Source organism: Capsella rubella, unplaced genomic scaffold (assembly GCF_000375325.1).
Source record: "Capsella rubella cultivar Monte Gargano unplaced genomic scaffold, Caprub1_0 scaffold_3, whole genome shotgun sequence".
NCBI classification, from domain to species: domain Eukaryota; kingdom Viridiplantae; phylum Streptophyta; class Magnoliopsida; order Brassicales; family Brassicaceae; genus Capsella; species Capsella rubella.
The window spans coordinates 5,270,303-5,283,705 of record NW_006238921.1 but is presented as its reverse complement, the minus strand read 5'-3'; the positions used below and the strand labels follow the sequence as shown (position 1 = coordinate 5,283,705).

General features: G+C 36.7%; 3 protein-coding genes across 6 annotated transcripts; 2 read left to right on the top strand and 1 right to left on the bottom strand.

The window, feature by feature from the left end:
* Window positions 1-420: 420 nt before the first annotated feature.
* Window positions 421-1,497, top strand: LOC17892347 (lectin-like protein At3g16530). The gene has a single exon (XM_006299842.2). It carries the CDS (start codon window positions 466-468, stop codon window positions 1,294-1,296), a length of 831 nt encoding a protein of 276 aa, XP_006299904.1. The 5' UTR covers window positions 421-465; the 3' UTR covers window positions 1,297-1,497.
* Window positions 1,498-2,466: 969 nt separating this feature from the next.
* On the top strand, window positions 2,467-6,388 carry LOC17891235 (protein SPA1-RELATED 3). 3 transcript variants are annotated; one of them, XM_006296911.2, is made up of 8 exons: window positions 2,469-2,672; window positions 2,843-3,724; window positions 3,864-4,021; window positions 4,125-5,085; window positions 5,171-5,317; window positions 5,434-5,745; window positions 5,843-5,902; window positions 5,993-6,388. In XM_006296911.2, the coding sequence occupies exons 2-8, from the start codon at window positions 3,020-3,022 to the stop codon at window positions 6,182-6,184; spliced, it is 2,535 nt and encodes an 844-aa protein (XP_006296973.1). In that variant the 5' UTR covers window positions 2,469-2,672; window positions 2,843-3,019; the 3' UTR covers window positions 6,185-6,388. The 3 variants fall into 3 exon arrangements, with proteins under 3 accessions (XP_023642744.1, XP_006296973.1, XP_023642745.1); XM_023786977.1 differs by lacking the exon at window positions 2,469-2,672 and having other exon boundaries at window positions 3,647-3,724; window positions 3,853-4,021; window positions 5,993-6,385; XM_023786976.1 differs by lacking the exons at window positions 5,843-5,902; window positions 5,993-6,388 and having other exon boundaries at window positions 2,467-3,724; window positions 5,171-5,335; window positions 5,434-5,530.
* A 9-nt stretch (window positions 6,389-6,397) lies between these two features.
* LOC17890616 (beta-glucuronosyltransferase GlcAT14A) lies at window positions 6,398-9,427 on the bottom strand. Of its 2 annotated transcripts, none has more exons than XM_006299434.2 (5): window positions 9,087-9,427; window positions 7,769-8,551; window positions 7,595-7,670; window positions 7,398-7,513; window positions 6,398-7,158 (listed from the first exon to the last, which is right to left on the bottom strand). In XM_006299434.2, the coding sequence occupies exons 2-5, from the start codon at window positions 8,343-8,345 to the stop codon at window positions 6,653-6,655; spliced, it is 1,275 nt and encodes a 424-aa protein (XP_006299496.1). In that variant the 5' UTR covers window positions 8,346-8,551; window positions 9,087-9,427; the 3' UTR covers window positions 6,398-6,652. The 2 variants fall into 2 exon arrangements, with proteins under 2 accessions (XP_006299496.1, XP_023642746.1); XM_023786978.1 differs by lacking the exon at window positions 9,087-9,427 and adding an exon at window positions 8,874-9,006.
* Window positions 9,428-13,403: the final 3,976 nt, after the last annotated feature.

Sequence of the window (13,403 nt, the reverse complement as noted above, 5' to 3'; positions counted from 1 at the left end):
AGATAATAAAAACAGAGTAAATTTTTGCATCCACGTAGTGAAAGAAGCAGCTGATGATATCAAATTATCAATCAGGTAAACGTGTCAATGTCAGATTTGAACACGAGACATAAAATTCACAATGTTTCGTAGCCAACGGGGACAAGAAACACACATAATTGTATAATCAATTATTTTTATTTCTCGAATCAATTATACAGTAAGAGTTATCAGAAGGATAAGATTTTGTTCATTTAAAAGACATCTGGTTGGGTCCATTTCCACTGCTACGCTTTGTAGCGCGGGCGTCTGTAACGCGTCCACTTGGCTTATTTTATTTGACCACTTTCCGGATTATTAGATTTGAATAGTCAGACTCGATGGCTTTCGTCAACTCACTAATTCTTATATAAAGCTCATTACCAATCTCCAAATCTTTTCATCACCATTCTTCTTCACACTTCAATCACAAAACAAGACAACACAATGCAGATTCACAAACTCTGTTTTCTTGTTCTGTTCCTAGCTAACGCAGCTTTCGCCGTCAAGTTCAACTTCAAATCCTTTGATGGCAACAACTTGGTGTTCCTCGGAGATGCGGAGCTCGGTGCTTCCTCTGATGGTGTAGGGAGATCCGGAGCTCTATCCATGACCCGAGACGAGAACCCTTTCTCTCACGGTCGAGGTCTTTACATCAATCCTATCCCATTCAAGCCTTCAAACACTTCTTCTCCTTTCTCGTTTGAAACTTCTTTCACTTTCTCCATCACCCCTCGTACCAAACCCAACTCCGGTCAAGGCCTTGCCTTCGTCATCGTCCCTGAAGCTGATAACTCCGGCGCTTCCGGTGGCGGGTATCTCGGAATCCTCAACAAAACCAACGACGGGAAGCCAGAAAACCACATCTTCGCTGTCGAATTCGACACTTTCCAGAACGATGAGTTCATGGACATTAGTGGTAACCATGTCGGAGTCAACATCAACTCGATGACTTCTCTTGTCGCTGAGAAAGCTGGTTACTGGGTTCAGACATTGGTCGGGAAAAGAAAGGTTTGGTCGTTTAAAGATGTGAATCTGAGCAGTGGAGAGAGGTTCAAGGCTTGGATCGAGTTCAGAAGCAAAGACTCTAGGATCACCGTTACGCTGGCGCCAGAAAACGTTAAGAAACCGAAGAAGCCTTTGCTCCAAGGTCCGAGAGTCCTCAATGACGTCCTTCTTCAAAACATGTACGCCGGCTTTGCTGGTTCCATGGGACGTGCCGTTGAGCGTCACGACATTTGGAGCTGGTCCTTCGAAAACGCAGCCAAAAACAACTAAACCGTTTTGCTTCGATACAGTTTGGATATATTTGGCATTGTTGTACTACTACTCAGTGGTAAGTAGTTACTAGAGTGAATAATTATGATTAATGTTTGAATAAAACAAGCCAAATCTGTGGCTTCTCTGTATTGCCTTATTTGTTGTATTCAGTCTAAATAATCAGAGACTTTCAATAAAAGAAACTTGTTTAATATAAAAGTTAATTTTTCTTTAGAACAGGATTTGCTTGAACCACATGATTTCACAAGATGATAAACAAAAGCAAATTTTTGCATCCACGCAACAAAAACGGTTTATCTTATAATATGAAGGGAGAATAATTGAGTTTTCTTTGTCTTTGACGTCAAAGAAAGAATAAAAAAATAGGTTTTTCCATGCAGAAGACTATAAACGTGGAATGTCTTAAATTTAAACACGATATGTGAATTAAAAATGTTCCAATTATGTAAAAGGACAAGAAAATGCATAATGGAATTCAATTATTATCAAGCCTCTCATGCGCTGAAAACAGTAGGTCCATATTTGTTGGAGGCTCTGGCCTCTGGTGTCTGGTGACGTCTGTAACGTTTCCACTGGACGGTTTGAGTGATGATAGTTTTTGTTGCAGTCTAAAAAATTATCAAGATCGATGTCTTCTCAGAACTCTGTTTTCTTGCTCTGTTCTTCTCTCAAATTCACAATTGAATAACCAATGATGCCTTATGGCAACCAAAAAAAAAAAAGAAGTGAGAGATGGTTTTGCTGGTTTCATGGGACATTTGGACATGGCTGTCCGAGTAACACAGCTAAACCAGTCCGATTTCGGTTTAGTTATTTCTGCAATTATATACGTACCCATAAATTAGATTCCCGTCCGGTTGGGAAAAAAGAAAGAACCTGGAAAACAAAAACAAAAAAAATGTTTCTTAATTCCAGAGCAAAAGTTCGAAGAATTGACCCCCAATGTTTGTCTATATTTATACATTTGGCCTTAAAAAAGGCTATTCCTTTTTACGTTCTGTGATATTGTGAGGTGGTAGATTAACCACGTTGCTTGCGTGTAAAGAGAATGTGAAGGGGGATGGATTATATCAAAATACTAAAAGAAAAACCTGAACTGAGTAGATTTAATATAAATATAAAAGAACGACTCCGACAGTGAATCGTTTCTTTCAGCAGTCGTTTTTTGTTTCTATTCTAAAAGGCCGAGATTTTATGAGGCTGAGAGAGAGAGAGAGAGGCTGCTTCTGCTTTTTTTTTTTTCGTGAGAAAAATACTGTGTGTTCGGTGTTGATGTTGTTGTGTGGTTCTATTTCAATCTCGAAAAGATTACTTCTGGGTGGTCTCTCTTAGATACTTCTTATCTTCTCCCTCTCTCTCTCACTAAGCTTGCGGTAAAGAAGCTTCCTTCCTTTTTTTGGCTGTTTATATGATCATAGATTTGCATTTTTCTTGTTCATTTATATCCTTTTGAGTGTTATTCTCAAAAGGGTATCCTAAGTTCTTCAGGTTTCTTCCGTTTATAGCTTAGTTTTTTTTTTTTTTTGATCTTGGGAGGGATCAGTACTCGAAAAGGGGGCTTTACATTCTGAGAGTCTGAGTTCTTGGCGAGTGTGTGACTTGTGATTAAACGATCTTAAGCAATGAGCTGTTGAATCCGAAATGATTCCAGTGAGAGTTGGGAATTCAGATAAGTCATTGGCTACTTGTTGGTTTCTTGTTAGCTTTTGGTGGATGATAAATGGAAGGTTCTTCAAATTCTAACTCCAGGGGATTCAATACCTCTGGTGTTTCAGACAGGAACACTGAGTTCTTACCTGTTGAGAGGATCGCAGCTCGTTCCAAGCCTTCCTCTCATGTCGATGACTATGTCAGAAGCTTGTTTGGTAGTACTAGTAGCACACACAAATCCTGCGAAGACGATTCTTTAGGGATTGACCCTTTTGTTAGGTCCTTGGAATGGGGTGATGTTAGCTTGAGACAGTGGTTGGACAAACCTGAACGATCTGTAGATGTTTTCGAGTGCTTGCACATTTTCAGACAAATCGTCGAGATTGTGAATGTGGCTCACTCTCAAGGCATTGTTGTTCATAATGTCAGGCCATCTTGTTTTGTCATGTCTTCGTTTAACCATGTTTCGTTCATTGAATCCGCTTCCGACTCCGGCTCTGATTCTTTGGAGGACAGTCCAATTAGCCAGAAGGAAATTGGTCGCTCGAGAAGAGAGGAATCTGTATCGAAAGCTATTGCAATTGAAGAGAAAGGAGTCTATAATAAGTTGTTGGAGAGACGAATCGAGAAACTGGAGGAAGAAAAGAATCAACCTTTTCCTATGAAGCATATATTAGCAATGGAGACAAGTTGGTATACAAGCCCTGAAGAGGATTTTGGTTCTTCAAGTACTTGTGCTTCAGATGTCTACCGTCTTGGCGTTCTCCTTTTCGAGGTTTGTGATTAACTAAGAACATTGTTTCTTACAAAGTTTCAACTGCTATTGGATTCAGAGTGTCTGTTTTTTTTTGTTCTTGTTTCGCATGATTTATTCTTCTTGAAAAGGTGATTAGATCAAGTTAGTCCCTTTGCAGCTATTCTGCCCTGTGCCTTCAAGAGAAGAGAAGTCAAGAACTATGTCTAGTTTAAGACACCGCGTTCTTCCGCCTCAGATATTGCTCAAATGTCCAAAAGAAGCTTCCTTCTGCTTGTGGTTATTGCATCCCGAGCCAAGTTGTCGACCATCAATGAGGTTTGCATATTGTCTTTTACTTCATGTTCTTAGTTTGAGCATTGTTAGTCTCTGACACTTTTACCCTACGAAACTGATCAAGAAGTTGTCTTTTATGGTGCAGTGACTTGCTGCAAAGCGAGTTTATAACTGAACCAAGAGATAATTTGGAAGAACGTGAAGCAGCGATTGAGCTTAGGGATAGAATCGAGGAACAAGAGTCATTACTTGAGTTCTTGTTACTGATTCAACAGAGAAAGCAGGAATCTGCGTATAGATTGAGGGATACAGTTTCACTTCTTTCTTCTGACATTGAGCAAGTTGCAAAGAGACAATTAATTTTGAAGGAAAAGGGAAGCTTACTCTCTGATTTCAGTAAAGATGATCATCAGTATCCCTCTGGTAAGCCATTGGTGAGCTTCCATGCAAACGAGGAGCCATTAGCATTCTTGGCCTCAAGAAAACGGTTTAGACAAGGGATTCCAGCATTGGAAAACGATGCTGAAGTTGATGAAGAGAGTCAAGGAAGCACACTTCTTGAAAGCTCCCGGTTGATGAGAAACTTCAAGAAACTAGAATCTGTCTACTTTCTAACTAGGCGCAGGCAAATGAAAGCTGCTGCTTCAGGGAAACCATTAATTAGACATTCACCGTTAAGTAGTGAAAATGGAAGAGGTTCAATGATTGTCTCAGAGAAAAGCTCAGTAAGCAACCCGGTGGCACCTAAAGATTTCTACAATAATGATTTGAGACAAGGGGGGTGGATAGATCCATTCCTTGAGGGTTTGTGCAGATATTTATCATTCAGTAAGCTAAGAGTAAAAGCAGATTTGAAACAAGGAGATTTGTTGAACTCTTCTAACCTTGTTTGCGCCCTTGCTTTTGACCGAGATGGAGAATTATTTGCCACTGCGGGTGTCAACAAGAAAATCAAGATATTCGAATGCAATTCCATCGTAAACAATAACCGGGACATTCACTATCCAGTTGTGGAATTGGCTGGTCGCTCAAAGCTAAGTAGTTTATGTTGGAACAGCTACATAAAGAGCCAAATTGCATCAAGTAACTTTGATGGGGTGGTTCAGGTTAGTTTTAGATTCCGCTCTACCGTTATTAATAACTTCCAGTTTCATAAAATCAAGTTGGGATACATTTGTTTGTGTTTTTCAGATATGGGATGTTGCGAGAAGCCAGTTGGTTACAGAGATGAAGGAGCATAAGAAGCGAGTATGGTCCATCGATATTTCATCAGCAGACCCAACATTGATGGCTAGCGGTAGCGATGATGGAACCGTTAAGCTATGGAGTATCAATCAGGCAATTCTAATTTGAAATGTCGGCTATTGAAAACTGAAACTGATTCCTCTAATAATGCAGACATCTTAATTCTCAGGATGTGTGATAAAGAGCTTTTGTCATTAAATTGTTTTCAGGGAGTTAGCATTGGGACCATTAAGACAAAGGCCAATATATGCTGTGTCCAGTTTCCATCAGACTCAGGACGGTCTCTAGCATTTGGTTCTGCAGATCACAAAGTTTATTATTACGATCTTCGAAACCCCAAGATTCCTCTTTGCACAATGATTGGTCATAGCAAGACAGTGAGCTATGTCAAGTTTGTAGATTCATCCACTCTTGTGTCCTCTTCTACTGATAACACACTGAAGCTTTGGGACTTGTCGATGTCTGCTTCTGGGGTTAATGAAACCCCTCTTCACTCATTCACTGGACATACTAATTTAAAGGTAACTTTTACCCTGAAATCTGCTTTCTAGACTCTCTTCTCTCTCCAGTTTCTGAGAACACATTCTGAAATGTTATGTTCTTGTGATTGTGTTGCAGAATTTTGTTGGCTTATCTGTCTCTGATGGGTATATAGCAACAGGCTCAGAGACTAACGAGGTTGTTACAGAAAGAATAAATAACTTCTATGACACATTATCACCTAAAATATTAATGATCTGAATTTCTTCTTGTTGTGGATCCATACAGGTTTTCGTGTACCACAAGGCGTTCCCAATGCCAGTGATGTCGTACATGTTCAACGACACTGACTCTGTATCTGGTCTCGAAGTCGATGACGCCTCACAGTTCATCTCTTCGATCTGCTGGCGAGGACAGTCGTCTACATTAGTCGCTGCTAATTCCAATGGCAACATCAAGATTTTGGAGATGATGGCTTGAGCCTCTCAAGGGTAAAAGGGTTATCTCATTGATCTCTGGTTCTTGGCAAGAGATCTGCTTTGTTGGAGTACTATAGGGTAAACCATTTTTACCAAAAAGATAGGAAAGTGGAAAACATTGTGTATAGAATTTCATTAAAAAGAAAAACAAAAGGAGAATACAAATATTGGATCTTTGTATTTGTATATTTTGCTATAATTGAAAACATCTCAATAAGAAAAAGGTTATAATTTTTATTTGATTTGTAAAATTGAGGGAGATGAATTTCAAACAAATATGAGACCAGTAGGTGACGTGGAATACAAGGTATCTACTCAACGAGAACAATGTCTAATAGTGTCTTTCTAAGGCCTGCAAGTGCAAGATTCTCTATATGTATAATATAAATATATATATCGTAAGGACAGTCTCACTCTCCCTGAATTTGATTCACATCTCAAAATGATTCCATTTCCCTTCGAATTCCATCTATTTACACTGACTAACTCCAGTTTTGGCTTCGTTAACTAACCTGTTCACAAGTCCCTGAAGCCTCTGAGCTCCAACGCTAGGCTCAATCCTAGCCACATCGCCGACCATGGAGCATTTCGGTTTCCCACTGCACCACCCACCAGGAGTAAAACTATCTTTATCATTCCTCCGTCTAAGTAATTCCTTATCGATCTTATCAAGTACTTCATCGTCTCTTTTGAATTTCCTAGCAAATGCAGCACCGCTCGATATCATGGGGACTGTGTCGTTGAGTGACAACACGTGTGGGTGCTGCTGCGGCGGATTGTCCCAGGAAATGTAGTGAAGGTCATGGTTTATCGCGGTTTTTGAGAACTCGGGAACGTTGCAAATCACTGTCTGGAAGTAACCTTCGGGTGATGAAACGAAGTTGGTGTAATACATTAGGAGGGTTCGTGGTAAATTGTCCCATCCCCATATGCAGTACTCTACAAACGGGCGTGATAGAGCCATCCAAGCTGATCCTGTGACAACAACATCAACCAAAAAGTTTCAAGCTCTGTTGGGCCAAAGAAAGACGCAACACTAAAAAGGTTCAAATTTTTAATGGCAAAAAGAGTTGAGAAACGTTTCAAACTTTGATGTGAGAGAAGAGTTTTGATCTTATAGATACACAACAACAATGTTTCAAGATTTGATGCATGAGAGGAAGTTTTGATCCAATGGAGCTTCAAATGCAGTTTAGAGGAATTAGAGGACTGACCAGTGAATAACTTAAAGGCAGTTGGCAAACTTCGGCGAGGTGTGACCCAGTAAATATCTGATTTGTTCAGCAAGTAGAGTCCAGGATCAATCATTAATGGCTGTGCTCGCTTCTCCCTTCACAAGGAAACAACGTATCAGTCCACAAAAGTACAAGATTCAACCAAACAGGAAACTCAAGAACGCGAATATGCTCACTCTTTCCAACCAAGTTGACTTGTGTGTTCGATAAAATTGAGGTTCCGGTCCAATGTCGAAAACGTATGAAGCAGATCTTCAAACACAGAGATTATTGACAGTACGTTAATCAAAAACAGGCCAGAAATATTGATAAAAACTGAAAATAAAAAGTGAGAGCAGAGCTCATTTTACCATCTTGGGTCACCAGAGGATAATCTGAAGCACTGAGATTAATAAACCAGTCCCAGTTTGCGCTTCTCTTAAGAAGAACCGCGCAAGCGTGAAGAGTATTTGCCACCATTGTTGGTCCTTTATATGTCACAAGATTAGCCTTGGTTATCATATATACATTCCCAGTTTTGGAATACATAGGATCGTTATTAATCCGAGAAGCCAGCTCCAATCTCTCATCCACCGGTGATTCAAGATCCAAATGAACAACATACTGGTTCCTCGGATGGTACACTGCTCTAAGTGTTCTCCAAAGTTTTCCTACATCCCCTTTAGACCCGGAGACAAGGTATGCAAAACGGGGAAGCTTGTCTTGGTGAGGCGGAACACGGGTTTGTCTAGCAACTTTGGACTCTGCAAAGTCAAGTCTCGTTTGATTGCTGACGAGACGAGAAGGGATGATGGAGAAAATCCCGTTGATTGTTCGGAGAGAAGAGACTAGGCCCATATTGAAAGATGTTGCAAGGAGAAAAACGCAGACAAGAGATGTGATGACAAGAGGAAAAACCCATCTCTTCTCCACGTTTACATACCCCATTGCTGTAAACCAGTGATCATGAGATAAGTAAACAAACTTCCTAAAGAAAACAGATCTCTTGGCTAATCAAATCCCTCTTTAGCAATCTGCAGAGACCGACAGAGTGTGAACTGATTTACAGCCCTCTTGGAAACTTCGAGCTAAAAGGCTGAATCTTTCAGACTCAGCAACAATCTTGAGTTCAGGATCGTTTCAGACACAAGATCCTGTCAGAGAAACGCAGATGTTAGAAACCCTGGTAAGTTTTCACTTTCCAGAACCAAAATAGAAAGAATAAGCAACCGTAACACGCAGCTGAAACATTTAAGTTGCCAGATTCTCACGCAACATCAAGCATAAAGCTTGAGAATAACGAAACAACTCTAGAGGAATAGATAAATTCAATACAGAACGACAAGGCTCTCCACCCAATAAAAACCTCTTGGATCGAGATTCATAATCAATCAATCAACAAGACATCTCAGCAGCTGGATTAACCTTCAGATTAAGCAACTCTTAAAAGTTAAAACCCCTCAATAGTGACATTACCCATTTCCAAAGGAAAACGTTTCTTAAAAACCCCTTGTCATAGATTATCACCGAGACCATCAGAATCTCGAAGCCGAGATTTAGATCTAATGCACTGTAGAACATACTTTATTCATCTCAACGATACAAAAGAAAAACCAAATCTAGAGATTTAAAAACAGAGATCGAGAAACAAAACTATAGGACGACGATAGATTAAAAAGATGAAAGAACCTGGGGTTTAGGTTGTTGCCTAGATAGATACTGTTTAATCTCGAGGCAATGAAGCTTTTTTTCTTCTTCTTATATATTCTGCTACTTTGTTCTGCTCAAGAACACGGGACACTGCTGTGTCGAGAGTTAAAGTTTATATAAAAGATGAAGAGACAGACACACAGTGAAAACAATAAAAATACAATTATTCTAATCTAGAAATTTAAGCTGGAAAATTCGTAGAGCGTGTGTGATACTCCGATTCGTGGAAAAATCTATCTCTACTTAAGAACAATACAAAGAAATTTTCCAAATCTTTGTTTCTAAATTAAATTTCGTTACTTTTTCATTTTTTTTTTTGTTTTTGGGGTTTGTCTCTCTCTCTCAGTTCCTTTATTTCTGGAATCTAAATTTAAACGATTTTTAATTAATTAAAATTACACGAAGTGGAAAAAGAAACCGTTTGGCTGACACGTTTTCAGAGTTTTAAGATACTGGGGTAGCTTCAAGTCTTTATTCTCTACATTTACGTTTATGTTAAGAGTTAAAGAACACGCTACACTGATTGGCTGAGACTTAATCTAAACAAGATCCAACGGATAAAAAGAAGTAATATCTGTGGATGTGCGCGTAGCTGATTATAAACTCTTGACCTTATTCGAACAAGACATATTTATTGCGTTAGTGATTGGGCTAGTAACAGACACGTATCGTGGTAATATGATAGCTACATACACTTCTTTATTACTTACCATAATTAAATTAGATTTTTCTTTAATTGATCAGTTCACTTTGTGACGAATTTATAGTAGTATTTTCACTCGAATGTGAGTTTAAGAAATAAGAAATGAAGATAGAGAGAGAATAGTCTTTTTTACGAATATAATAAGACCCCAATATAGTTTCATTTCATATAAATTCGTATTTGAAATATAAATAAATGATTGTACGGGAGAATCGTTGCTTTCCATCGTTTTTAAAAAACTGAGGTCCACCACAGGAGTCTCTAGGAGAAGTTATGGTTTCACACACATGAGTAGACAGCAGCGTAGAGTAGAGTAGCTGAACATTATTATAGATTGGCATATGAATACGACTTTTATGATACAAAAATTTATTTGTATGTTTATGTTGCGCTAATTACGTATTGACTGACTGACATAAATAACTATTTCGCCAAGCGCGTGGGGGATGAGTGGGTCACTAAACGAGTCACGAGAATCATTATTGAGCCTTGATGGGCTTTCTTCTAATCATAATCTTTGTATCTCTTTCGACGTTGGTAGGCCTTTCAAATCCCTTTCGGCCCAAACTTGGCTTTCAATTCCTTTCCTTTTCAGCCTTTTGTCAAGCCAGCTAGTAGGGTCAACAAGATCAAGACAGTGTGGAAGGTCGAACTCAACTCGTTTCCACTATATAAGTTTTTTTGTACGTGCTTATTTAGTGTTATATGAGATATGTGATGTAAGTGGATTTTTTAAGTTGAACCAAAACAAAAACAAATAACAGAAATTGTGAGATGAGCTAAATCCTTCAAAATAAAAAAGAAAGCTATATACATAAGAGACATATGTTCTTTTATATAACACAAATCTTTATTCCAATATTTTTTTTTTGATAAAAATCATTATTTTTCAACTCTCATAATTTAGTTTGAATCTAGGTAATAGTTTTTTCCAATTTAGTAACTCAAATTTGTTGATTGTGTCATTTTATAGTTGTAATGTCTATCTTATTTATACGTCGCATTTTCGGATGATTTGTAATGTCTGTCTACAATTGTTTTGTTATTTTGGAATTGTAATGTTTGTCTGCTATTGTTTTGTTATTTTGGGGTTGTAACGTCTCTCTGATCTTATATATCGCAACGGATCAAAAATTATTTGTTTAACGTTTAAATATATAAAGATATATTTTTGCCATTTTGTTGTTGTAACGTTTATATGATCTTATGTGCTATATTGTCGGCAAAACCATCTACTTGATGTGTAATGATTTTGTCAGGTTGGAGTTGTAACGCCTATCTGATATTATATGTCACATTGTCCGCAGATCAAAAACCATCTACCTACATATAACAATATAAAGATATCATTGTCGTTTTGTGGATGTAACGTTTATCTAATCTTATACACCACATTGTCGGCGGATCAAAAACCATCTACTTGATGTATTACAATAGAAATATATAGTTTTGAAACGTCTATTTGATATATGTCTTGTTGTTAGCGGATCAAAAACTATCTGCCTGACATATAAGGACATAAAAATATTGTTTTGCCATTTTGTAGTTGTAACGTCTATCTAATCTTATAAACCACATTGTCGGGAAATAAAAAACCATGTACTTTATATATACTGATATAAAATATATTTTTGCTATTTTAAAGTTGTAACGTTTATCTGAACTTATACGCCGCACTGTCGGCTAATCAAAACCCATTTGCTTGACATATTATCATATAAGTATATTGTTTTGCTATTGTAGAATTGTAACGTTTATCTAATTTTATACCCGCATTATCGACGGATCAAAAATCATCTACCTAACAGAACATATAAATACATAGTTTTACTCATTTTCGAAATACTGTTTTGATATATGTCTTGACCTATAAATTTTGAGAAGATATATTTTTATCATTAAAATGATTTGAAATATACGATAATAAATACTGCTAAATAAAATAATTCCACATTTTCTTTCGTAACGTAAGATTTCCAACATGAATAATTTATATGATTGATATTGATTTTTGTTTTACGTGAAATAACCGATGTTTTTATAAAAGTAAGAAAATTCAGTCTTTCGATATCTTGACAGCTTGTAATTGGACGAGCTATAAAACTAGTTGACCATATTTCGATAACTTTTGTGCATTGTCCGTTGCATAACTCTTTTTTTTTTTTTGGTTAACGCATGAAACATTGTAACCGTAGTTAAATGCTCAAATTCGTTTCTTTTTTTTGGGAGGTAGTTAGGGATACGTGGAAAGATTTGTCCTTTATCTAAACGACTAAACATAGTCAATTACTGTAATTAAAAACTGTTTGGTAATTAATAGAGCAGTGGAAATTGAATTTTACAATGTATCCCCCAACAGATATTTTCGATAATTACTAAAATCTGCTTGGTAAAAATAATCCAAAGATAATATACCAGCTTTAAACAATTACTGTCTAAATGTTACATATATATATGTATTGGTACTCAAAGATTAAAAAGATTATAAGCATTTGAAAAAATGTTATATAAAAAACAATGCAGTTAAATTTAATTATTTACATAACGACAACAGTAATACAAACAATACTAATACAGTGATTTAAATATAAACATTCATCAACGCTTATTGATCCGATCGATCTTAGTATACGACAAAAATAAATATTCGTCAACGTAAACTAATTTGATCAACCCTAGTATACGACAAAAATAAATATCCGTCAACGCTTGCTAATTATAGTATGCGACAAAAATTAAATGTATTGATCGATCTTTTGTACGTAAATAGATTGTAAAAATATGAATAAATAATATAAGTGAGTTTATAGACATTTCTAATTTTGAACCACCTAAATATACTATCAAGTAATGGATATGCTCTGTCAGAACTTATTACCCATAAGTTAAGTAAATTATTTATTGAATAAGAGGACTATTGTTCATCTAGACTGAGAGAATTAATCTCACTTATTTCCTTGCCAAAAAATACTATATAGATCACATACGAATTCATGCAATAGACAGGATTAAACTAGTCAAATCCAGCGAAATTCAACAGTCAACTCACATTTACAAGAGTTAACTTTGACTAACACTTAACCTTTAGCCTAAGATTTAGATGTTTTTCCTTGCTGATGATAAAACATTTTACGCACTTGCCACTTTCGCAGTCAAAACCAAGTTAATTTCGTTAATTTTAAAGTGTTTCTTTTGTAAATAAATATAATATATTAGCTAAGTCCAAAAATAAAGTATTTGCCAAAACTAGAACTATTAAAAATATTAAAGAAATATGAAAAGGTCCAACACCTTTTTTTTTGAAACGTATAGTGTAGCAAAGTTTGATAGGAAGAATAGACAAAAAAAAAAAAAAAAAAAGGTAAAGAGAAAGAGATTAAATACATGTAAATATATATTTCCTTAAAATGATTTAAGGATGAACAAGAAGATCTTTTTTTATATAAAGGCTTCAAGATAGAGATTTGAAGAATTAGGCAAAAGAGAGAAATCTCTCTCCATTGAATTGAATTGATAGAGAGAAGAAAGAAGAACAGGGTCTCTCTCTCTCTCTCTCTCTCTCTCTCTCTCTCTCTCTCTCTCTCTCTCTCTCT

Excerpts from the sequence above, each read along its gene's own strand:
- LOC17892347 (XM_006299842.2), top strand. The coding sequence starts at position 466 with ATGCAGATTCACAAACTCTGTTTTCTTGTTCTGTTCCTAGCTAACGCA.
- LOC17891235 (XM_006296911.2), top strand. The coding sequence starts at position 3,020 with ATGGAAGGTTCTTCAAATTCTAACTCCAGGGGATTCAATACCTCTGGT. Across the intron at positions 4,022-4,124 it reads AGTTGTCGACCATCAATGAG|TGACTTGCTGCAAAGCGAGT; the intron begins GTTTGCATATTG and ends TTTATGGTGCAG. Across the intron at positions 5,746-5,842 it reads CTGGACATACTAATTTAAAG|AATTTTGTTGGCTTATCTGT; the intron begins GTAACTTTTACC and ends ATTGTGTTGCAG.
- LOC17890616 (XM_006299434.2), bottom strand. The coding sequence starts at position 8,345 with ATGGGGTATGTAAACGTGGAGAAGAGATGGGTTTTTCCTCTTGTCATC. Across the intron at positions 7,514-7,594 it reads AGTCAACTTGGTTGGAAAGA|GGAGAAGCGAGCACAGCCAT; the intron begins GTGAGCATATTC and ends TTCCTTGTGAAG. Across the intron at positions 7,159-7,397 it reads TGCCTTTAAGTTATTCACTG|GATCAGCTTGGATGGCTCTA; the intron begins GTCAGTCCTCTA and ends TTGTTGTCACAG.